Source organism: Pundamilia nyererei, unplaced genomic scaffold, assembly GCF_000239375.1.
Source record: "Pundamilia nyererei isolate P.nyererei 1_Seehausen unplaced genomic scaffold, PunNye1.0 scaffold00131, whole genome shotgun sequence".
NCBI classification, from domain to species: domain Eukaryota; kingdom Metazoa; phylum Chordata; class Actinopteri; order Cichliformes; family Cichlidae; genus Pundamilia; species Pundamilia nyererei.
This window is the reverse complement of record NW_005187532.1, coordinates 1,533,974-1,535,227: the sequence shown is the minus strand read 5'-3', so window position 1 is coordinate 1,535,227 and position 1,254 is coordinate 1,533,974. Positions and strand designations below refer to the sequence as shown.

The 1,254-nt window shown below is 48.6% G+C and overlaps 1 protein-coding gene across 2 annotated transcripts in view; it reads left to right on the top strand.

Moving 5' to 3' along the window:
* The window catches only part of LOC102199862 (interferon-induced protein with tetratricopeptide repeats 5-like), a 16,408-nt gene that overhangs the window by 7,095 nt on the left and 8,059 nt on the right, over positions 1-1,254 (top strand). The window contains exons 2-3 of one of the 2 annotated variants that reach the window (XM_005743412.1): positions 358-513; positions 601-790. In XM_005743412.1, the coding sequence (XP_005743469.1) occupies positions 358-513; positions 601-790 (346 nt within the window). Of the gene's footprint in view, positions 1-333; positions 514-600; positions 791-1,254 lie in introns of both variants that reach the window. The other variant, XM_013913426.1, reaches the window with a different exon arrangement.

Sequence of the window (1,254 nt, the reverse complement as noted above, 5' to 3'; positions counted from 1 at the left end):
TTAAGACAGAGACACCAAGAAAGCAGCAGTGGTAGCAATGGAGGACATTATGGAGATGGAGAACTGGGGACTGGGGAAAATAGTTAATGTACGTTTGTGACTCTCTGTTTTTCTGAACGTGTATTAAACAGGAGAGGTGTTGAAATAAAAAGTGCTGTTGTTGGGATGGTTGTTTCAGCTGTGATAAACTGACATGCTGTTTGGACACCATGGGAGGGTCCGGGCTCTACGTTGCGTCTCCAGGACGTCTGTGCTCTGTAATGACTCATTTTTAGACCATGTGTGAACATGAACACAGAGCTGAGAGGCTTTGTCTTTGTGACTCTCGTAAAGTGAAGGTAGCAGCGCTCTGCTCAGCAGGCTGCAGCAGCTGCAGTGTCACTTCACCTGGGATCTGAAGAAGGAGGACGTGGACCTGGAAAACCTGAGCACCCGACTGCAGGAGCACATAAAACTTCAGCTCGGGCAGCGCGGGGCAGTGACTCGGTCTTACAGCTATTTGGCTTATGTCAGGTACAGTTTCCTCAGCGGTGAGCAGTCTGATGACACGAGATCTGACAACTTACTTAACATCAGTTGTGATGACCTGTTGGTCCTCAGGTATCTTCAGGACCAACGAGAGGAAGCGCTGTCACTTCTAAACCAATCAGAGGAGACCATCAGGGAGAGTTATGGTGATGAGAGTGAGAGGCGGCTCATTGTGACATATGGAGACATGGCCTGGCTGAAATACCACACCGGAGACTACGCACAGTCACAGAGCTACTGCCAGAGAGTTGAGGACATCCTGGTATGTACAGCACCCGTCCATCCAGCCAGCCAGCCATCCTCCATTTCTGCTGCTTATTTCGTTTGGGTGGTAGGGGCAGCAATCTAAGACAACCTCCTCTAACTCATGTGGGGGGACACTGAGGTCTTTCCAGATATAATCCTTCCTGGGACCTCCTTCTAATAGAACATGTAGCATCAGGAGGCCTTCAAAGGGTTTCCTGCTCAGATGCCTGAACTACCTTAACTGGCTTGTTTATATTTAGGGCTGGACCAGGTGACCCTGAATCCTCCCTTAGTTATGCTGCAATAGGCTGCCGGGGATTCCCATGATGAGTCCACTGTCAGAGGCCATAAGAAGATCATTTGTAACCTTCACTAAAGCTGTTTCTGTGCTGTGCTGAGCTCTGAAACCTGACTGAAACTCTTCAAATAAACCTCTGCAGATGATCTGTTAGCTGTTTGACAACTACTCTTTCAAGGATG